At 45.3% G+C, this 20,897-nt stretch overlaps 1 protein-coding gene across 1 annotated transcript in view; it reads right to left on the reverse strand.

The window, feature by feature from the left end:
* B3GNTL1 (UDP-GlcNAc:betaGal beta-1,3-N-acetylglucosaminyltransferase like 1) overlaps positions 1-20,897 on the reverse strand; it is a 2,124,914-nt gene that overhangs the window by 146,566 nt on the left and 1,957,451 nt on the right. Inside the window, exon 10 of the mRNA XM_069654544.1 lies at positions 10,753-10,821. Coding sequence (XP_069510645.1) covers positions 10,753-10,821 — 69 coding nt within the window. The remainder of the gene's footprint in view (positions 1-10,752; positions 10,822-20,897) is intronic.

Below are 20,897 nucleotides of genomic sequence, written 5' to 3' on the forward strand. Positions count from 1 at the left end.
GGGTGATTTAGGTGTCATTACCACACTGGTTTTGCGTGGGGACAGGACATATTTCGGGTGTCATTTTTCTGTGAAGTTGTTGATTTCACTTGCATAACATTTTTGTTGTTTCAAACATTGGGAATCCTTTTGCGTGGTTTCACACTTACTCTCAGTCGACCTCTCCTCCATGGAGAGCCGAGCGGACTCCTCTGTGCTCGCGTCTGTCTCTCCAGCAACAGGTGAGCCTTCCTCCGGTGGCAGAGCCAGCAGAGCGTCGGGAGCCCGGGCGAAATCGCCATCCACCAAGGCTCTCCCACCCGTGCTCCCGAACGCCACCAAAGTCAGCGGCACTAGCGAGGGGTCAGTGGGCATCTCCCAGTCGCCACCACTGACCCCTTCGCATATCCCCCCACGGCACTACGAGTCTCCTGGCTTCCGAGCCCCTCCAAAGAGGCGGGCCCAGCCTCCAGACCCACGGTGCCACCAAGGCACGCCGAGGGCCCCAGCCCAAAGGATCCAGGTGGGGCACCGACCAAGCCCTCATCCACCTCCCCCTCCCGCCCCCCCAGAGGATGACCCCATGCCGAGGGGGGGCAGCCCTCCCAAAGCCAGGAGGCGCCACCAGGACCAGTGGGGACCCAACACTCGAAGGAGCTGGATCGCTCACAAGCCGGGCCCTCGTCCAGGGGTAAATTGTGTTTATGGGGGGACCACAGAGGGGGCACTGGAGGGGAGTGTGTGGTATTTGGCAGTTTTGTTTGCTTTGTTCCATTGCTGGCAGAAGATTCTGGAGATTTTTTGTATATTAAGCTTGAGCCTTTTTGGGGGTTCGAGGTGGAAGGGGGTGGTTTGGAAGTTTGATACTGTGAAAGTGTTTTACGGTTCAATCTTGTTTGCGTGTCTTTCACAGTGCAACATCCACTTCTAAGTAGGCAACCCTCTTCTTCCTGTGTTACCTGGAAATCTTGAAAGTCTTCTGATAAAATCCTCTGTTTAAGACTTTCTTTCCTGGTTGCGGAAGTCATCCCAGGAGTCTTCCCGTCCTGTTTGGACATATTGTCTTTGTTGTTTGTTAGGTAGGGCAGGCCAGACCGCCATCCTGCCAGACTGCAAGACTGCACCTCCACGCAGCTCTCCGTGGCCGCTCTGCGGCAGGAATGGGTTTTTAAACCCGCCTCCTCCTTCAGTAGCAGGGAAAAAAGACTTGCTTCTTTTTTGCTGCTGGAAAACAGAGATCACTGCAAGACTGCACCTCCACGCAGCTCTCCGGCTTTAGAGTTCAGGACCTGGACCAAATTTGACCTGGGAGGGTTGATCAGAGAGGAAAGAGGTCAGCCAGGCCAGAGCCTGATCAGTGATGCCAAGGTTGTCACAGAGACGGTTGAGCAGGATGGTATGGTTGACTGTGTGGAAGGCAGAAGGGAGATCGAGTAGGATGAGGACAGAGGGACTGTTACAGAGAAGACCTTCACGGATGCTCAGGAGAGCAGTTTACATGCTCCTGGCAGCTCTTAAACTAGACTGATGGTCGTGAAGTCAGCCAACAGAATCAGAATGAAGGTTAAGCTACGAGATGGCCACCTTTTCCAGGGGTTTGCCCAGAAAACGAGTAATGGAGATTGGACGATAGTTAGCAGGGCAAGAAGGGTCAGCTGTGGGTTTCTTGAGAAGAAGATGCACAACAGAGTGCTTCATAGGGGAGGGAAAGGCTCCTGTGGCAAAGGAGAGGTTGAAGAAATCGGCAAGGGCCGTAACGCGGTCCTTGATGGTTTTAGAGGAACAGGGATGAACCTGTTTTGACAAGGCTTTCATAGATCGGACTTGTCTAGTGACCTCATTAGGGGAGAAAAGAGGAAAGGACGAGAAAGAGGTTGGCTGTGGGGGTGGCTGAAGGAGGGTCAGGGTTCAGAGAGGGAGAAGGGAGAGGTCAAGGTTAGAGAGCAGATCTTCATGGATGACAATCTGTGGGGAGTTGGTTCCAGGTCAATGTAGCTATGACTGGAAAGGAGCGGCATTTGCCCCGACTTCTCTTAATCCTTGTGCAGACAAGGTGATTGGTGTTATTAGATCTAGTTGACCTAACATGCGTTTGACGGGTAAGACATTCTTTCAGATAGCTTGGGGCTTGCCCAAAGAGGCATTTATGCGTCATGGACAAAACTTTAAACGCAATCCTGGAAGCAACAGGGAGACAGTGCAGTACCCTCCGAACTGCATCACTTTGTAAGATTTGGAGTTTCTGTATGAAATTTGTACTGGCTCCTCCAAGCAAGGCATTACAGTAACCAATGCGGGGCATTATGATTGCATTATGCTCGCTCTAACCAAGGTCTGGCAGCTCTTATTTTTAACATATGGTTTAACCAACCCAAGAAGCCTTAAGTGGTACTGCAATTTTTTTATAACATTTGTAACATGCAGATCTGCAACTAGTGACTGATGTACTATAACTCCTAATGTCTTAACCTGGTCTAAAGCTTTAATAGAATGACAATCAATAGTGAATTCTGCATATCCCAGCCCCAGCTTGGACCTTGATTGGGAAGAACAAAAGACCATCAAAATGAACGAGCCAGTAATGAACAATCCAGCAAGTCAGAGTTTATTTTTCTCTGCTGGCAGAAGAAAGGAGGGGTTTTGATTATAGCTCTTCCCTTCCCACGATATTAAAGACTTTAATCATAAATCCCTTTTTTTCTATTAATGCATGCCCAAAATCCAATTGCTCTTTGAAGACTTGACTTCATTCTACCAACAAGCCCTTGGACTACAAGATGCCAGGACGAGACTTGCACACTCTACAATGGGTCTTAGAACCCAAAGTGAGGTAATATGCCCAGTCTGTCTGCTTGATTTGCCAACTCTGTGAAATCCGTGGTAACAACCCCTCTATTTCTTGAGTATAGGAATAGTACATGAGCTCCAGTTAAACTCTTTTTTTCTAAAATGCCCACAGGACATAGTTGTCTCTGTGATTACCTAGCCATCACTCATCTAGTGCTGAATGTCCACTGCCTATCTCAAACATAACCGCTCCAGGACAAAATTCATCCACATTGGTCCCCCTGCCAAACAACACCTTGAACAACAATGGCTTAGCGTTACAGACCTAGAATGATTTTATCCGCAACTCTCGGATTCAGCAAAATCCTTGGACTTCAACATCAACAGAATCCCGTCCTTGTAGAAATACAAAGCAAAGAAGGCCCAAACGGCCTGCCTTCAGATCTCCATCCATTGCAAAATCAAGCCCGCCATCCTGCTGCAGGAGTTCCGGATCCTAGTGTAGGCCCTTGTAGTTTTGCACATCGATGGGGGAAAAGCCCTCCTCATAGGGCACACAGATGCTCACTTGGCTCCCCTAAAAGCAGCCCACCACGCTACAGCACACCTTATTACAAGTGCATGACATTTGACCAAATAACACCATCCTACTCAAACTACGCTGGCTTCCGCCTTGGGTCTGGATACTGTTTAAGATTGCTCGTATCATTTATACATCAGTCACAAGTAGCACACCAGCGTACCTGGTGACTAAGCTCCACATAGATGATGTAACATGCTCATCGCGTAGCAAATCAACCAACCAGCTCAAATCATAACTCACCTGCTAAGGGAGGACTTGCAAATAATCCTTCTCTTGTCATGACCATTTTCTGGAGCTCAATATCAGTATGGGGTCAGAACTCGCGCACAATTCTCCAACCCCTGAATCTCTCAAAACAAGGCTTGTTGAACAGTACCTGACCAAGGACTAATCCCGATGAACATAGACTGATGCACAGACCAAAACTCACAGTACTGCGCTACCTTTTAAAGCACACCAGCCCAAACGATTGCTAGCCCTTACACAGTGCTCTGCTGCTCTGGAGCGAAGATACTGCAACTTCTTGTAAGGATTCTATAGTAAAAGATGACAATATATCAATAAGCAGAGTTTATGTTCTCTTTTTTCATTTTCAAAGAAAAAACTATTTCTCTTTTTGTCTCTGCAAATTAAGAATTAAATATCAGCGAGTTTTAAGTACTGCACGTCATCTTACATTGAACAGAAAGGGCTTAATATTAAATAGCAATGAATGAATTTAATAATACATCTTTAATCACTGATTTTCGAGCTCCCATTGAATGAAAGGCGATCTGATAAAATAAGCCCAAATAAACAATGCATGACATAATAAGGGTCAATACTGTCTCTGTATCTTGGTAGTCTGGGGTTTCGTTGTATGAGGACAAAGTCTGCCGGAACTGTAACAACAGCCTTAGATAAGTCAAGACCCAACAGTGGGAGCCAACAAGAACACGCCAACCCCAAGGGGGCTCAACAAGGGGCAACAACCCCACTTTCCTACAACCTATATCTTGCCTTGATAAACACCCCTCGAGGTCAAAACACGTGTCGGCTGACCACCACAAGACTATGGGCATCATTACGACCCTGGCGGAATGGGTTTAACTGTGCCCGTAAAGGTGCCAGAGCCGTTAAGCCCATTCCGCTCCATTACGAGGTCCCCTTGCGGGACCTGCTCTGGACGTCTGGTCAGACCAGACGTCCTTTGCGAGTCCTGTGAGGGGACCAGGGAGCTAACAGCGGGCCTGTTATTAACGGGCCCGTTGTTGGCTCCTTCCCCATTCCCATTGAGCCCTATGGGGGCTCAAATGGGAATGGGGATGGGTACATTGAATGAGGAATTATCGGGTCCTCCAAGGTTGGAATGGCCCGGTAATTTCTCATTCAAGGAACCCTGACCCGAGTTTGGAGGCAGCCATGCCCTTATTAAGGGCATGGCTGCCTCCAAACTCGTAATGAGGCCCTATGTGTCTACACTGTGATAAAAATGTCACTGTAAAACACTTCATTTAGCGTGGGAATCAATTTATACACAGGATTCTCAAATCTAGAAACTGTGAGGTAACCAGGACTGTCTCCCCATACCTTCCTAGGGGTGTGGGTTCACCTCTACCAACCTGTGACCTTGCACAGAAAAATCAGGACTATAAAATTAATAGATAGAGCTCAGCACAGGAGCGTTCAAATCTAGAGACCGACTTCTCTCGATCCCCTTAATATTAAATAGCAGTGAATGAATTTAATGATACATCTTTAATCACTGATTTTCGAGATCACATTGAACGAAAGGTGATCCGATAAAATAAGCCCAAATATACAATTCATGACAGAATAAGGGTCAATACTGTCCCTGTATCTTGATAGTCTGGGGTTTCCTCGTATGAGGACAAACAAAAACCCATACAATTTGTATTTTATTAAAACAGGTGCTTGTATTGTAACACGTAATTGAGGTTAACTAAGGAGAGGAATACATATGCTTACAGCTGGAAATCTATTTCAATGCCCTTGTGTGGGTCTGGCAGTACAATTATAGCCCACTTTCTAACGGCAGAGCACGGGGTAGTTTTGCTGATATAGTCATTGACATGCACACTTATAAACACCAATAAACATGGCAGCATTCATCTCCATCACAGATGTCCTTCTGCCAAAAAGTACCTTTCCTACGGCTTCTTCCCTCTCTGCCTCTTCTCTTTGCCCCCTCCTATTGGGCGGCCTAACCTCCAGTTTTATGTTGACAGTGCGACCCCATTCAGCTTCGTTTGGCGTTATTGGACGGAATTATATGAATGGGCAAAGAACCTAACATGGACAGGATCAGAGGACGACGGTGAGATAAAAACCCAATATCACAGCATTCAAATGAACACTTACTAGCCTCAAAATAGAACCTGTGCTTTAAATAAAACATAAAACACATTCTCGCCACCATGCCTCTGAAAGCAAGAGATCAGCCCCCTCCACACCACTTTTCAAAATGTTTATTGAAATTCAAGCCCAAATTGAAAGGGTCCAATTTAAAATATCATTATTACTCAGTTGGAGAGCACTCTACAAAAGTAACTAATTGGGTGGGGACGGCACTTGACTTCACCTTGAGGTCTATTACTTCCAAAATCCTGCTATCATTCCTGGAGTATAGTGGCTGCACTATGGTATACTACCCTGCACCAGGCACATGATCGGTGTGACTGACACATGATGACAAAACCTGAGCATATGAAGCTGCACATAGCACACTATGCCTGCCTGGGTAAATATAGGAGTCTACTTGGCATACACACACTGCGCCTCGCAGTGGGGTAACACAAGATCAGGGGGCCCCCCTGCGAGCCATGCTGAGCCCCCCCCAACTCAGCAACAAATCACGGGTCGCGCCACACTCTGGGGCGGCCTAGATTACAACGCTTGCGCAATACGCACTAACGTGCTGCTGAAGGGGTATGCCACACGCTGCACCAGGAGAAAGATATAAATAAGTGTTTTAATGCAATATACAGCACACTTTCTGAGAAAAAGTGGCTAAAAAGCCACAGTGTTTGCTATTGTTTTGTAGGGTAACACCAATCCAATACATGCAAGTCACCAATAGTGCACATGAACATTAATGCTTTGCTATTAAAAATGCAATGCCACAAAGAAAACATGTCCAACTGGCTGCACAATGTAGACCAGTGGAGACACATAATAACATTACAGTAAAGCATGCCAGGCCACATTTAGACATACCGAGACTGGTTGCACCAAAATGCCAGTCGAAACAATAAGACTCATCAATAACAGAGCACACATTCAAAGCCTGCGTCTCTGCGGCCTCTAACAACAGAGCCAAACTCTTTAAAATCTGCAAGTAACTGGCCAATCCTGTCGCGGTCTCTACCTCTCCTGTTCCGTCAACAGGCCCTCTGTATGGCTTTGGCCTCTCACTTCTCTGCTAAAACTCAGGACATCCTGTCCACTATCTCCTCTTCCTCTCCCTCTTCCTCTCTCGGCCCTCTTTGGCCATCTCTCCCTCTCCTCCTCCTTTCTCCTCTTTCTCTCTAACAGCTGACGAGGTTTCTAGACAAGTCCCATGGAAGTGTCATTGAAAAAGGTGCTTGCCTGCTCCTCCAGAACCATCAAGGACCACATTGACACCCTTGATCCAGTCTTGACAGATTTCTGTAATAATTATTTTGCCACTGGAACTTTCCCCTCTCCCAAACTCTTGGAAAAGCTGGCCAACTGCCAGCTTACTCTCCACACTGAATCTGTTGGTTGTCTCCATGACCATCAGGCTGGCTTAAGAGCTGCCAGAGGCACGGAAACTGCTCTCCTGAGCACCTGTGAAGATCTGATCTCTAACCTTTATTCCACCATTCCTTCTGTCCTCATCCTCCTTGAACTTTCCTCTGCTTTCGACACAGTCAACCACACCATCCTGATCAATCGACTCCATGAGAACCTGGGCATCATGGATCAGGACCTGGAGTGGCTGACCTCCTTCCTCTTGGACCACCCCTCCCAGGTCCAACTTGGTGCCTTTCACTCTGCCACCTCTCGCTACCTGTGGTGTTCCCCAGGGTCCTATCCTCTCACCCTGGGTTTTCAACCTCTACTTGGCCCCTTCGGCCCACCTGATCTCTACCTTCTCCTCTAACTTTCAGTGTTATGCGGATGACACTCGGCTTTCATTCAGGCTCCCCTCAGCTTACTCTCCTCTCTCGCTCATTCCTGTTGTCATCTTCAACTCCACTCTCTCTTTCTCTCTTCACAGCTCCGACATCGCCAAGAAGTCCCACTACCAGCTGCACCTCCTCAAAAGGACTCTTCCCTTTCTCACTTTCCCCCAGAAGCTCACTGTCTCCAGAGCTCTGGTTCTCTCTAGGTTGGACTACTGCAACAGCCACTTTTTGAATCTGCCTTCCTCTACTCTCCACCCTCTGCACCTAATCCAGAACAGGACTGCAATACTTATCCTTGGCCTCAAGCCCAAGGACCGCATCTCTCCAGTCATGAAATCTCTCCATTGGCTCACAGTGGCTGCAAGGATCAAGTTCAAGACCCTTTGCATTGTCCACAAGGCTTTCTGGGGATGGGATCTGCACTACATCCAACGCTCTCTTCAAAATACCTTTCTTCTCGAGCCTAAAGGTTAGATGCTTCTCCAGACAGAGAGTGAGGGGGGTAGATCCCTCTCCCCTGCAGGTGCATCCCACTGGAATGGCTCCCCTGCCGCTCCCAAACTAGAACCGGACCACCTGGAATTCCAGTAGCAGCGCAAAACGTTCCTCTTCTCCTCTGCTTTCTCTCTCTCCCTCCCCTGCTGATTTACCTGTCTGCTGTACCAACTGGTTGATTGGTTACCCTCAGTCTCACTGAGTCCAGCCTCTTTCTTGATCAGTCACCCTTGCACTGCCTCTGGGCCTACCACGCAGTTAGGGGCTGTAACTAACTCTACAGTCCCTTGTTCTCCTTGCACTACCCAGAGCCGCGCTGCCCTGGCTGCACTTACTCAGAGCATTGCTGCCCTGTTTTTCCCTCCCCTCTCCCTTGCACTTCCCCCCTCCCTTTCCCCTTGCACTTATTGCTCTCGCACTTGCACGATCTGAATGACACAAGGCTTAGTAAGATCATTTGTCTTGTCCTCCGTCTATTTTCCTTCCCTTGTCTTGTCGTGTTTAAAAACACTTGTGTTCAGGCGCATTATATATGACTTACCATATCATATCATATAATTTTATCACAGATGCCCAGAAAAATATACAGTGCCTCAGTAAGTAACGGCTAGACTGGCAGAACCCAAATGCCTTTCACCATACACTGGAACAGTCACCTATACATTTAAGTGTGCAGCCTTTCACTGTACATGCACATATATATATACCCAGCCACCCATACATTTGTGTGCACTCTTTCCTTTCACCATATACACTCACACGGACACGTCATGTGGTGGAGGGGAGCCTCCACTACTCCTTATCGCACTAGCCCTTCGCTCTAAGTAACTCCTCTAGATACCACGTGTACTTTGCAACTTTAATATATACCCCTAATGTAATATATACCACTGTTTCATATGTAATCTGAACCGTAAAATGCAAATTTCAAATGTAATCACCAAGCTTTTTCCTCTGGGCTGTTGTGTGCTTTAAAAATACAAATAAGTAAATAAAACTTCAAAAATAAATTGTTTCTTTTTGAAGTCACTTTGACTTCATAAAGAAATTATTTCCGTTAAGGACTGAACCATAACGGAAATAATTTATTTATGAAGGCAGAGTGACTTCAAAAATAAAGTATTTATTTTTGAAGTCATAGGGCTTCCCCCACCCCATGACATGGAGGCCTCCAACCTAGGGTCTTCATGTCATGGGGAGAGGGTAGTCCCAGGACTTCAAAAAGAAAGTTTCTTTTTGTATTCACTCTCCCTTCATAAAGAAATTATTTCTATTACAGAAATTATTTCTTTATAAATGCAGAGTGAATTAGAAAAGAAATGTAAAACAAAAAAACAAAAAAATAAAAAATCGAAATATATCTTTTTTTTTTTACTCCAAGTGGGGCCCCCTCCCAGGACATGTGGTCGAGGGGCCCCCCGCACCGCAGGGGCTGCGGGGACCCCTATTACGGCAGTGGCGCCTCGGCTTATGAGCCTGTAGGAAGGCATATGATAGCATTAGCTCAGCACTGGGAATCAAGGAATGATATTCCACAACATAGCATGAGACTTCTGCCAGGCATACGAGGAGTTCATGTCTCTTTAAATCCCATTCGTCTGGGGAGGATAGCTCAGGGGCAACGTGCACACCATGGAAGCAAGGTGACACGGAGCAACACAGGTTCGATTCCCGGGTCCGCACTTAGCAACCTCTGTGTATAAAGCGCGTTAAAAATAACCTATAATATCATATAATAACATATAATATCATATCATAAATAACATATAATATCTGTTGCTGGGCAGACACCTACAGCTGGACACATGATGACTCACATTGTTAAGCCGTATAAAAGGTTTTAAGTGCTTTTGAGCCTGGCTCTGGGTGCTTGGGATTGCACAATACGTATGAGGCTGCACCTGACAAATCGGTGGCTTATGCGCATGCAATTGCAGCAAACAGACATGTGATTTCTGCAGCTAGGTATTTCAGACATCACCTGACAGAAGATGGGTGGACATGGGCATGTGGGGGCATGTTGTGACTGCGGCTAGGCATTGAAGGCTTTAGACAGGAATGAGGTTACACTTTGGCATATTAAGAACCACCTGGTGCATGTTGAAAGTGCATGGACATGCGAAGATGTACTTTAGCATCGGAGGCTTTACCTGGCCATATGAGGCAGTACACTGAAACAGGAGAGTACCAGGCATATTATGGAAGTGCGTGCCACCTAGGCTGCACTTAGCAGATGGTGGCCGTATGAGGACCTGTGATGCTAAACCTAACCTATCATTATCGCTTGAGGCTGTATCTTGCGTGGGAATATGGGCCGGAGGTTTGAATAGGTTTGCGCCTTTAAGCGTGTACAGCGGTAACTGGGCGCATGTATCTGTACCGAATAAAGGATGCTGTCACCTTAGCATTGGGGCTGTACCCATCATATGAAGACTGCTTCTGTGAATATAAAACTGTATGAGGCGTGTGACGGCTACAGCACGGCATATAAGGCGGCATGTAGCATTTGAGGCAAACATCTGGGCGAATGAAGCTACAACTGGCATATATCAGCGATATCTGGGCCTTTGAGGCTCTATGTTCTTTGGCATGCCAAGTCTGAAGTTGGGCATAAGAGGTTACACCTGGTATTGTGATGAGTATGCATGTACAAAAACAAAACCAACAAATCCAGAAGATTAGAAAGCTAAGGCTATGTTGCCCATAACATATTCTTTTTTGTGTTCATTTTTTTAATGAATGGGTCTGAATACCAACCTCAGATTCTTCATAAGTATAGAATCCTTTACCAATTTTTCTCTCTGAAACGTCACAAAAGGCAACAACCTGGAAAAAGAAAAAAAAACAATGAACCGGAAGTTTTGAATTATACAATCAGGATAATAATAATATCGATTACTTATATAGCACTTTCACCAAAGCGCTTCACAATGAACTTTTCTGTATAAAATTATTATTACCAATACAAATGGTACAAATGTTATCGACCTTGCAAGGTTCAAGTCAGCCTTGCTGGGATTTGAACCTGTGACTTAAGGATCACACACAGATCTCAGTGTGCTAAACTCTCTGAGCTATACTGGTTGGTGATAGATTGTTCTAGGTCAGTGGTTTCAAACTTTGTTGGTTTTTATCTGCCAATCACTGTTCTTGAACCACTAGACTGGTGATAGTGGTTCCAATGTACACTCGGTATTGCTCTGCATTCCCCCCTCGTTTCAGTACTAGGTGAGTATTGAGATGGTAACTCACTAGTGCTCTTCCTCGTCTCAGTACTCTCTATTTCAATTGCCTTAGCAAAGTAGCTAGGGTGTGAGGGTAAGTGTGAAGAGGAATGAGGAGAGGAAGGAACAGTGGGGCAATTCTGGAAAGGTGCACCAGGGTCATGTCTTGGGTGGCAACACCGCATTCTCCTAATGTGGTCCTCACTGGTCCCAAAGGGGGTCTCCCCTCCCATGAGATCCACCCGCTGAGAACCTCCATGGCCACTATTAGGTAGCGGCCTCACCTTCAAGTAAAGGGGCTCCCACTTTGGAAGCAGTGAGGACATCGTGGGATTCGTCACAGACCTCATAAATCTGCGGACTCTGCAGCATCGAAATATCAATGAAGAGACTGTCCCAGCATCCAATATAGTCTGGACGGTGTCTTTGGTGTCTGATGTCCCCAGAACAGGGGCCTGCTACTGATATGTACTTAAAGGTTACATTTTGATTTCTTTTTAACCAGGTGACATTTAATTAAAAAACAAAAAGAAAAAAGAAAAGTACTTATCCAGAATGGTGGGGAAAGACTCCAAGGACTTAAGTGTGTTTCATTTACCTGTCTTATAGTCTCTTTTACAAAGACTTTTATTTTCTAGTCCTCTGGAGAAGTTCGTATTTAATTCAGGACTCGGGTGCATCGACCAGAAGTAGTCAGAGGGGCTGCCCTGGGTCAGATTCCTCACAAAGGAGAGGGAGAGAGGGATGCTGGCCGTTGGGTGATGGTGGGAGAAGGCTACAGAGACCTATCACAGGACAAGTTAGATGCTTCATTAAACGCCTTTCCTGCCAGGCTATTATTGCAAGGCTATGCAAAAAGGAAAACGGACAAGCATACTCGTTCTTGGCATTGAAGACATTCCATTGCTTGGCTAATTAATGCCACGTTGGACCGTGCCTCCTAATCCGTGAAAGAACACAAGGCAGATAAAAACGTTAGCCACATTCAGAGAGAACTGAAGGTGATCTTGAATTCAGGGAACACATCAGTGATGTGGTGGTTATCCTTCTGCCTCCCAGTTTCAGCCTGATGACTCTGAGCTGCCCTGTGGCTTAGGAGACTGTTGTACTGAGTCGGTGTGTTTCCTGCTGTTGGGGTCAAGGGAAGTATGTGTACAGCCTTCACATCTTCAGAAACAAAAAAGAGGCAACAATATCCTACCCACCCAAACCAGCCCTGTCCACCCAATTGGCTGTCGACTGCGAGCCTAGTAGCACACCCCTGGCCATGGCTGGCAGGGTTTCTTTGGTTTATCATGCGGTTCTTGTGAGAAAGGGGTGTTCCAGCCCTGGCCACGCAGTGCAATTATATTGCTCATGTTCGTGCTCTACATGTCATAATAATAATAATAATTTGGCATTTATTTATTTGGCATTTGACGCGTAGTGCCGAGATGACAGACTGGACTGGCCCACCTAGCTTCGTTTGCTTGGCCCGTAGGAGTATTCTTCTGCAAATGGAGAAAGGGAATTAACCACCCGTGGAGTTGAGTGTTAACCCCCACCCCCGCTGTTCTCCCCACTGATCACCTTTAATGTCCCCTCTTATAGTCTCACCTGATGGTTTGGAAAGATGAGCTCTCCATCCTGCATTGAGCGCAGGGGCGCGTAGATGACCAGTTGCTTCACTGGTTCGAACGAATTGGTGAGTTCCAGAACAATATTGACTCTGAGATTTCCGGCGAGATGCCGTAAGTATATAGTTCGTAAGAGTTCAAATGTCTGACTTTCACTCTTGTCCGATTCCTTGCAGGTTGCAGCTTGACCCTAGCGAAGAGTTCCTCGTGGCAACCGGTAACATTCAGGTAAGGATTTGTATTATCCAACACAGTTCGATAAAATAATGTCAGTATGTAACCTGTTGCTTTCTCCCTTATTCAGGTGCTGAGAGAAATTATGAAGTCTCGGGGAATAATGCCTCCGGCGGTAAAATTAGGTAAGTCTATTGTGGTGAGAAGGATTCCCCTTGTTTGTCCCTTTGTTTCACCTTGCTGTCCTTTTGTTCCCCTTAGGGGCCGGGGTGCAGCAAAGATGCGGTGGAGGCTGCGCCGACCCGTGAAGAGGAATAGTACCCCCGGCGGTAAAATCAGGTAAGTCTATGGGGGGTAACTAATATTGCCTCTGTTTATTCTCTTGGCTCACCTTGCTGTTCTTGTGTTCCCCTTAGGTGCCGGAGTGCGGCGGGAACATGCAGAAGGATGCGGTGGATAGTGAAGATGCTGCGAAGGCCGGTGAGTTCAGCCCGGCGCTGCAGCAGGCGAGGCGACGCGCATAAAATAACTTCTTTCTTCCAGCTCGAAGGCGCAGTGGATCAGGAATTCAGGTAAGGATTAAAGGTATTGCTCTTGTTCTAACCTTTTCTCCTTCTTTATCCCTCTTTCTAGTAGCTCCAGACTCGAGGCGGGCCTCGCAGAACACTGGATGCAGACTTGCAGGCACGGTGAGCGTTACGCTGCTGGATGCAGAATAACGCGAAGCGTGTGCTGCTCTTCGGGCGTGGTTTAAATAGCCTCCAAAGTAGTCCCAGGTAAGTATTCCTCCTCGACCCCACCCGAGTAAAAAATAGTCCCTAGGTGAAGCAGTCCCTTGCAAGCCTCTTTTGGCTTGGAGCTCTTGCAGCATGGTCTGCATCAGGTAAGTTTTAATCTATGAGCATGGCGCCTATGGCACCAGGACTGACTCTCCATATGAGCTTGGCGCCGTAGACGCCAGGACTGCACCCAAATAGCCCCTAGCAGGGGTTGTTGGGCTTGCTTGGAATAACTTGATGCCTGCTTCCGGGGTTGCTGGACTTGATCTGGATCCCCGGGGGTAGGCATCATGACAAAATCTCCCCTGGCCATATCGCTCGATGCTGGCTTTCCTTTCACTCTCATTTTTTTAAATTAAAATGGTGTATTGGTTTTTAAAAAAACATTCACAATTAAAGTACACAACGCAAGAAAAATTCATTCATCAATCCACCAAAAAATCTCAACTATACAATTGCAATTGTGTTATCTATCCCCTAATCATGATAAATTTTCTAACAATACAAAAATACTATTTAAAAAACGACACAATTTTAGTATCAATTTTAGCCTATACAAAATCTATTCCATAGGCTCCATGACAAAATTCTTAACAATTATTGCATTAAAATAATTATATATTTCTTTGTAAAAACAGGGGCAATACAATAGCAAGTGTTTTAGTGGTTCAATTGTGGCAGGATGTTTACATCCACAAGATAGTCGCTCATGTCTAGGAATGCAAAAGATTGAAGTTAAAATACATATACACTCGCCTTCTCTTTTGACATTGAAATTTCAACAAATAACTTGGTAGGGTGCCTCTTTTTCTGGGACTTTTTAGCCTGGTCCTCATATTGGGGATATTGAGAAAGGGCATCTGCCGTGGAGCACCAGTTAGATTTATATAATTTAAACTCTGTTTTCCCTCGATTCACAATTAGTTCAGACAAATCACTATCTACATTTTGTAAAACTCCCAACATGTCCTACACAAAGCACTTCAAAGATGATGCCTTATCATTTTCAATGACCTTCTTGCTGATTTCCAAAAAGATAGTTGGTGTGACCGGATTCATTATTTTTCCCAGTAGTGATATTTGTTTCCATTCTACCCGACACCCCAAAGAAATGAGACTCAGTTCATGTCGAATCAGGGGGTTAGGCGCATACAATGGAAGGCCCAACATTTTCTTCCATGTTCCAATGAATTCCAATTCTAAGGAATGAAGGTGCCTCTCCAAATCATATGTCAGGGAAGGAACCACCTTCAGATCATAAAGGCTCACTAGAGGAGCAATTGAAAATGTGCAAGAGGTCTTTAAGATACACTTCATTTGTGATACCAAAGGCTCTGCCTTCGTTCTCAACGATTCCTTCAGCAACACAATTGAGGGTGTTTGATGTAAACAAAAACCCAGATATTTTAGGGTTTTAACAATGTCCAATCATTGCTCCCCTATCGACCATAATAAAAAATGTGGGAGCTCTTTTGTTGGGAGAATTAGCACCTTATATTTGGACCTGTTTATCAGCAGATTATTCTCTGTTGCATAGTCAAAAAAGAGACCCAGTTTACGCTGCAGCCCTAAAGGAGTGGGTTCAAAGAGGAGAATATCGTCAGCATAGGCAAGCCAATGCAACCTCATTGGACCACACCGTACAGGTAGTACATTTGCTTGATCCCATAACTCTTCCATATAAACCAAGGAAAGATTAAAGAGCAATGGGGCAAGCAAACATCCTTGAAGAAGGTCTTCAAACGTGTCACTGGCACTGGTGACATGGCCCTCCTTGTCCTTGTTTAAGTGAACCCAAATCTTTGTCCTGGTATGCAACAGGACCATAAGGCAGATGAGCATTTCAGGTAAATTACATCTATATCAAATGCGCTTGATAAATCCAAGCTGGCAATGTAGATTGGAGAAGCGCCAGAAATGTTTGATTGGGCATTTAGGTGAGACAGAATCATGCCGTGCAGCAATGTACCCAGTCCTGGTCTAAACCCCACCTGGAATTAGCACAGAATATTAGAATCGGCGACCCACCAATTACATTCTTCCAAAATACATGATGCAAAGACTTTACCAGGGGCTGCATTCCTCACATTAACCTCCTATGATGAAAATTGTTTTAAACTGTACTCAATTTTTCAAAGTAGTAGGTACAAAAAATAGGCAAGGCAACAAAACAAATTGGCTCACGTTCAAGAACAATGCCTGACTTTTTGCACCCTGGTCATATTTTTGTTTGAAAACATGGGGGAAACGGTCCATGTTAAAGCACAGGGAACATTAATATTGGTTAAAACTACCAGCTGCAAAGAGCACTGAGTCCATGGGCGGGTCACACTGGCTCTTTGGACATTGCTCTATGGGTCAGGGCGAGCCCGGTGGCAGCAATACATACATACAAAGTGAGGGTACATGGCGTTCTCTGACAGAGGCGTAGACCGGGTAGGGCCTGAGCGGGCCAGGCTCATCCAAAATCATTAAATGCCCAGTCAGCAGCTCTGTGTGGGCATATACAGATGTTAACGTCACTGCGGTGGGCCCAACAACATTAGCTTCAGGCCCCAATTGTTAGACAATCCTGGCTACTCCTCTGCTCTCTGAACACTTTCGCAACCACACCGAAGGGGCAAAGGGGTGAGTACCACAACACACACGTGCTCAAAGCGCGTGAAAGAACGTGACTCATCAAAGCACGAACAAAATCCCTTATACACGGAGTTGCGCCGCCCACCGTCGCTGCTTGTCTCATAGTTGGATGCGGAGTGTGTTCATTGTACTGTTTGATAGCATGAAGACAAACGACTGCATTCTTAGCAGAAGGTTGTTTTTTCAATCTTTAAGCAGCGCTAATACTTTAATAACGTGTTAGCCAGCTCGGTATTAACTAGGGCTCAGCTCTCGGTGACGCAGTGCCACGCCTGTGTGTGGTCCCACAATCAGTTGATTACCTTTGTTCGACGTTTATTTATTTGTGTAATCAGCGGCAACGCGCAGCACAAATTGAAGGCAGACATGTGCGCACTCTTGTTTATGCAACACAGCCGAACTCATGACACCAGGCTTACATAACCCATTCACCTCTCTGAAGGACTACACTTTGTGGTGGTCGATTATTTTTCTTTCAGCGGTGGGCTTTATAACAGAGCAGGGCCAAAAGCGTGCCGCGGTGGGGGCTGCAAAGCAGAGCTGGAAAGCCACGCGAGAGTAGCAGAGACTGGCGGCCTATTGGCTGACTCGGCAGCTGATTCAACAATGCATGGTGTTAGTTACACAGTGCACAATGGGGCGTATAGAAATGAGAAAAGATGCGTAACGAACAGAGGCGTTGGTAGGGGGGCGCTATAGTAGCCCCCGGTCTTTTGGTCGTAGCCCCGGATAGAAACTCAGGAGTTACAACCAACAGGCTAGCTAACCCCCAATCCCCACAGTTCCGACATCAGCTTAGCCCCGGGTCTCTTCCAGACCTAGCAACACCCCTGGTAACGAATATGGCGTCATCTGGAAACGGTATACATTTATGGATAGACAGCGGCCCTCCTAAAGGGGTGTGCGGAAAATGGTGCAAGGGCAGAAAGGCGGTGCACCACTCTTGTTGCTTAGCAGCCAATACTCCTGCACCTCCATTCTGCAGGGCCTCTATAAACTTTCTATAGCACCAATTTCAGATTCCATATTCACACTATGGTCCTAATTTTCAAAAGCGTTTTACAATGGCGCAATCCCATTGAAAAACGATTTCTAAATCAGGCCCTATGTCTTTCAAATCAAAATGGAAGATTAAATGAGACCAAGCCCTGCACATTCCTGCATTTTCTTAGGCATTCATTGTCGAAATATGGCAAATGCATTATTTGCAGAATCCATGCTTTGCCTGAGAATAGCAACTCTCAACATCAAGATGTAACATTTGTACAGTGTCTATCTACCCTCGGCTGTCTCTGATAAGTTGAGCACATTGTACTGACTGACACAGCAGTGACCGATTATTTTAACACAGAAAGAAATTTAGAATATTTGTCAGCAACGTTAGTACACGTCGGTTTTGCTTTTTTCAGAATCGCGTTTCTCTTTCTTCAGAATCGCGGTAATTGGCCACATTGCCCCAGGGCCATTTTAAGCACTTTTGGGGCACGGACACCAAACCAAAGGAATGAAGGGATCAAGAATACTGGTTGCTCCCCTCAACCTCCACCACTCACGCTCACAATTTATAGGTTGATAAGCTGTCTCGCAGCATAATAAGCACTTTTACTCCCTTTAAGTCCCCTTATCTTCTTCATTCTAGCTCAGATTGATAAACAAGTAGCATTTGAAGACCAACATTAGCAGTCAACAAAGGGGTTACTGTTCTAGTACATACCGGATACTTTTTATCAATGACATACAGGAAGGTAGATGTAGTATTAATGCAGGAGCGTATGTAAAAGGTTCATATAACCCATAATAGACAGAGAACTCACATTAGCTGCCTCACAGAACACAAAAGTGCACATGTATCAATAGAGACCACCATTTGGAAGGAAGGAGAACGCTAAAAATACTGTAGCATGGACAGTGGAGTCAGATTAGAAGCTACCAGGAAAGTGTCTTTATCCAGACAGACTGAGATTAGACTTGGGATAGGGTTTCAAATAGTGTTGCCATTAGATATCAAAGGAACAAATGCCTGTGGTGTGGGATATAAATAGGCTCACTATTAACACAGTGAAACCATGAATAAGGCTTTTATGAAGATCATACAATGAGAAGGACATCACTCGTAAGGGCTGACTATTTTGAAAGGTTTAGGGACTGGCAATTTTGAGAGGCTAGGCAATACAAGATTAAATGAGATGCCCAGGATCACACATTGGTTAAGAGGTGAAGCTGGAATTTGTACACTTGCATTTGAACACTTTCTTTTACAGTTCTTACCATGAACTAAAACAATCTAATTTTATAAAAAACGGACTTGTAAAGTACACAAATCACATTACCAAGCATGATAATTTTTAAACAAAATATTATAGAAGGGTGTTATGCAAAATGAGACTGATTCTAGCTTCATTCTCTCCATCATACAGGGAAGTATGTAAGAACCAGCATACCAATCGATGTGATTTAACACATTTAATCTGGCTTTGTCCTTTGTATTTTAAAGCTTTAAATACTTCTAAAACAATGGCTTGTGACATTTTCATCTATAAACGTGCATAAAAACCTTTGACATTTACCAAAAAGCGAACCTTTTTTTGTGTCAAACAAGCAGACCTTAAAATATGCTTGGCTGAGGTCTGCAACATATGGTCTGCTCTCTTCCGTCGTCTACCGTCCCTTCCACCCAAATGGCCTACATAACAAGAAAGTTCAAGTAATGGGCTAAACGATACGAGCAGCACGCTAGAAGGCCAACCTCACAGAAGACAGCACAATAATGTAAGATATATTAGCTAATTTGACCAGGATCAAGGTATCATCTGCTGGCAAATCCAGAATACAAACATGAACGCTGTAGTTCCATAGTCTTGAATTTGAATATTTATTTACCTCTTGGACTAACAGTTTATGCCATCATTGGAGGCGATTGCCTAGGTTTTACAACACCCCATCTGAACAAACCAATTTCTAGACCTTCACCATACGGATGATATGTTAGTTTTTATAGCAACCCCTATCTGGTACAGGTACATTGCTGATAATAGCAGAGGTTGTTCTGCAACACCAAGTACATTCAGACAGGTTTATAAACTTCAGACATAGGAAAGGCTCAACCAGCATTGCTGGAATGTGATATTCTAATTTTGCATATGGACACATCTCTGCAATGGGTGCTTCACACACTGAGCTGGCTTCTGAGCCATTGCTGCACTCAATTTATCAATATGCATTTCACCATTGCCTGTTGCACATGATTAACATAATTCCCACAGGAAGGAAAGAATGCTGCAGAGTTCTGCCATAAGAAACACACAAACTATGTATACCACAGCGAACACAGAAAGCAATACATGATGAATTGATAAAGGCAGAATGCACTTGCCAAAACAGAAAGGCAATGGGTTTAGAGCCTCAGCAGCCCCCCATAAAATATCCTGACATGTGCTATTAAAGACTGGTGAACAATGGAATCTTACTTCCTCAGATCAGCTAGCCTTGTGGGGCAAAGGTGGGGGGCCCTGGGCAAGTACCCCGTTTGCCCTCCCATAAAGACGTCTCTGAATTGCCCACACATTTCAACACAATTTTGTCCCAAATGTATCTGCGAAGCCTTTCGAGACAATGTTCACCATTTCAACACTAGGTGGCTCCTTGCACAATTTAATGGCAGGAAAGCACCCGCACCATCATAAGATGGCCCTCTTACAAGCATGCTGCGAGCAGGAGAATGTTCTTTCATTCAAGCACATGGGCGTTAATGTGCCAGTCCCACTCTGTAGCAACGGTGGCTCTGGGGATTAAAAGCCTACACACTGGCGTAACAGAGGCCCCCGCAGCCCCCGCGGTGCAGGGGGCCCCTGCGACCACATGTCCTGGGAGGGGGCCCCAGTGGGGTTAAAAAAAAAATCCATTTTGTTTAATTTTTAATTTTTCTTTTTGAATCCACTCTGCATTTTTAAAGAAATCATTTCTGTAACAGAAATTATTTCTTTATGAACACAGAGTGAATACAAAAAGAAACTTTCTTTTTGAAGTCCGGGTCTACCCCTACCCCATGATAGGAAGACCCCAGGCTGGAGGCCTCCTTGTCATGGGGTGGGGGAAGCCCTATGACTTCAAAAATAAATAGATTATTTTTTAAGTCACACTGCCATTATAAAGAAATTATTTCTGCTATGGTTCAGCCCTTAACAGAACTAATTTATTTATAAAGTCAGAGTGACTTCAAAAAGAAATAATTTATTTCCGATGTATTATGGCTTCCCTCAACCCCATGACATGTGAGTGTATGGTGAAAGAGTGCACACAAATGTATAGGTGGCTGGGTATGCGTATGTGTGTGTATGGTGAAAGGATGCACACTTAAATGTATGGGTAGCTGCCTGGGTGTGTCTGTATGGTGAAAGGGTGCACACTTAAATGTTTAGGTGGGTGCCTGGGTGTGTGTGCGTGTATGGTCAAAGGTTGCATACTTAAAT

Source organism: Ambystoma mexicanum, chromosome 3q, assembly GCF_040938575.1.
Source record: "Ambystoma mexicanum isolate Mex_15411 chromosome 3q, UKY_AmexF1_1, whole genome shotgun sequence".
NCBI lineage: Eukaryota > Metazoa > Chordata > Amphibia > Caudata > Ambystomatidae > Ambystoma > Ambystoma mexicanum.